Here is a 3,098-nt window from a genome sequence, read left to right as displayed (position 1 = left end):
ATAAAACTTAAGTGTTGTCGATAGTAAATAATGCTAATAAAGAGAAAAAGGAATGACACAATCGAGCTCAATTGAAAGACTATATTCTTATTACTATATATTCGATCAGCTGATGTACTCGGTCAGCTGATATAGTCCTCTGGTAGCTGACTCAGACCGTAACTACTCTTCCCTCCACTAGTTCACGAACAATCCTTATATTGTACAATATACTAAAGATAAAATTAAAATACTCACAAGCTCACCAAAAGTAAACGCTATTTACATAAACTTAAATAAAACTTTCAAATAAAAGAAAAGGACTCCTCGAACAATAACATAAAAAAGAGAGAATAAAATAAATATTTACAAAAATCATTTAAAAAAACAACTGAAAAATAACTAAATTACGAGTAATCAGATCTAACAGCAGTGATATGAAGACTTTCCAGTCTGTTGTCATAGCCGGACGTTTCAACTGTTTTGTATGAACAGTTCTCTTTCTAGGCTCTCTGGCGCTTTCTATTGTAACAATATTAGGTTTTCTAATGACAATCAATCTGAATGCACGCTCTTACATTAGTCATATTTTTCTATATACCAACGTCCCAATTTTGAGTTGACCTTAAAAGGTGTCGAAGATTTAAATCATCATTAAATCGAAATTAAATTGCGCCACTATCCTTCCTGCGTATCCTCTGACTTTGGCTTAAATATTTTGCAAGGCCATTACATCACCGGCTATTTCATCCTCTCCCGACAATATACCGCGGTAGTCTCGGTGACGCCTCGGCATCCTAAAAAGAATTTTTAACGGGGCTTACCCTGTGACTGTGTGTATGGAGTAGTTGTACGCTACGACCGCCCTGACATTGTAGAACAGCTGACTCTGACCGTAGCTTTTTTAATACAAACGCCTTTATCAAGATATATTCGATAGAGATACAACAAAAATTGATATGCTCAAAATTATAGACCTCGCAGCTATTGGTGCAATCTATTTGCTAATAGGGTTGAGTCCCAATAAGCCTTCAAAATTAAATAATATCATTGGATACGCCATTTTTATTATTATTATGGTAGTAAATAAAGATAAAAGACATTTTAGGCCGTTAAACTAGAGAAAACGAATTATTCTGGTGGTTGAAGATTAATGATTTTACTTTTGGGAATTTTCTCATCATTTACAGGCTAAAAGCTGAAAGTTTGCTAATATCCAAGTTTATAACTCAACTGGATATGGAATTGCTTCTATGGTAAAAGTTGTGCTGAAGTCGAATTCCTTAGAATTTTTGGTTTTTAATCATTCTTACCAATGGGTACAACAAAATAACAACTGTAAGCCAAAAAAAAAAATTAAATCTGTACCGCTCCAATCCATGAAGGGTCAGGGGTTCAGTACTTTGCAAGGTAATATTGTTACTAGACCAACGGTTGTGCAAGGAGGTGATTTGGTCAGAATCACGCTGGACCGCCAGATTTTTACCCAATTTAGGAGTCTGGGTGGCCCCCAGGAGGGCTCCAGAACCCTCAGGAATTGACTCACGGCTACAGTGTAACAGAAAACAATTTTCTGCCCAGCCGGATTCGAACTCGGGTCCTTGGAGTAAGTAGCCCCAGGTCTTACCCAGCGGCTACCCGCACCCCCAGCTATAAGCCAACTTTTGGCAATATAGACCCCTATTTAGGCCCTGATCTGACTAGTTAATACTAGAATTGTAGGTTTTTAACCTAGTAATATAATACAGTATAATAAATATATTTCATAATTTTTTTTTTATACAGAATTTACAATTGAGCAGAAATAAATTAAAACTTAAATATATATGATAATCACATACAATTTAAGTTCTTAGACTTTTGGGACCATGGTTTCACCCATAGGAGGCGGTGAAAGGTACCATTACTTTAGTTAAAAATATAAAATTGTATATTTCCTTGATTATGAGTAGGGAATAAAGGAAGTATCAATACCGTTTTCTATACAAAAAATTGAATCAACTAAAATTTTCTTTAATACTGTTTTAATAACGTGCTCAGGAATAAATGAATAGATTATTAGTTCATCTAGTTGAAATATTACGTTTTACTGTCATTTTCTGTAGTTATCATTGTTAGATTTAGACTGTTGAGTGTTTGTGGCTTTACAGCACTTGCTCAGCCTCCACCAGCTCATTACCAGTGATGCGGTGAGAGGGATGCGCTGGGAACTTATGAGCTCTGCTCTTCCCCTCACACAAGGGGGTAGAGCGGGCTCAGGGATCCTCAGGTCGATTGTGTAATTTTTGTATATAGGAGTGTAAATGTGACAAGAGATTCTTGTATTTTTATAATTATTTCATTTTATTTATTTTTTCATGCACATAGTTTGATTATGTTCATTTTCTTTATCCTTCTGTTTGTATATATTTTAAGAGAGATTTTATTTATTTGTATGTACTTTTTTTTTCTTTCATTTATTTTTGATTCTTATTTTATTTTATTTTATAAATTTTTTTCTTTAGTAAGAATGTGATCATTCATCACAATTACCTATTTCCCACTACGGTGTCGCAGATTATAATATCTTTCAATAAATAAAGATTTTTACTGGTACGATTAACATATGTATTTTTTAAATATTTCACTAAAAACGATATTTTTTCAGTTAGTTACTTAATTTTTATAATTTTATCTATCAGTGAATATAAGAAGTAAAATACCCATGTAAATAAAAATATAACTCACTGGCGGTCGCGCCTGACGACGTGCTGGTAGAAGACCTGCCTCCACCTTACTGAAGAACTGTTGCCGTCCAAAGCCCAGAGCATGAAGCCTTCAACTTGTGACCGAAGCTTGTCCTGGGAAGTCTCTGTGCTACCTTCCAGCACCTGGAGCGAGGAGTCAAGAATCCCGTCCAAACTGTCCGCCTGGAATAAACGGGACCAATGATCCGCCGTAAATAATAATATTCTTTATCCATTCTCAGACTCGCTTAATTAAATTAATCTTATAGTTAACCCTGTATTATCACTTAAGTTTATCAGGGCTTTGAATTAGAAAAAATATATAAAATAATAATAAAAAAAACACATATTTTCGTTGAAACCAGCAACGTCTTAATTCTTCAGAATGTTTTT

General features: G+C 34.4%; 1 protein-coding gene across 1 annotated transcript in view; it reads right to left on the bottom strand.

The window, feature by feature from the left end:
- LOC106688345 (retinal guanylyl cyclase 2) overlaps window positions 1-2,792 on the bottom strand; it is a 78,961-nt gene extending 76,169 nt beyond the window's left edge. The window contains exon 1 of the mRNA XM_067052604.1: window positions 2,707-2,792. Within this exon, the coding sequence (XP_066908705.1) occupies window positions 2,707-2,789 (83 nt within the window). The 5' untranslated portion in view covers window positions 2,790-2,792. The remainder of the gene's footprint in view (window positions 1-2,706) is intronic.
- Window positions 2,793-3,098: the final 306 nt, after the last annotated feature.

Source organism: Halyomorpha halys, unplaced genomic scaffold (assembly GCF_000696795.3).
Source record: "Halyomorpha halys isolate HHAL.00 unplaced genomic scaffold, Hhal_1.1 Scaffold1110.1, whole genome shotgun sequence".
NCBI classification, from domain to species: domain Eukaryota; kingdom Metazoa; phylum Arthropoda; class Insecta; order Hemiptera; family Pentatomidae; genus Halyomorpha; species Halyomorpha halys.
Note: the sequence above shows the minus strand (reverse complement) of the source record. Positions and strands in the feature narration are given on the sequence as shown.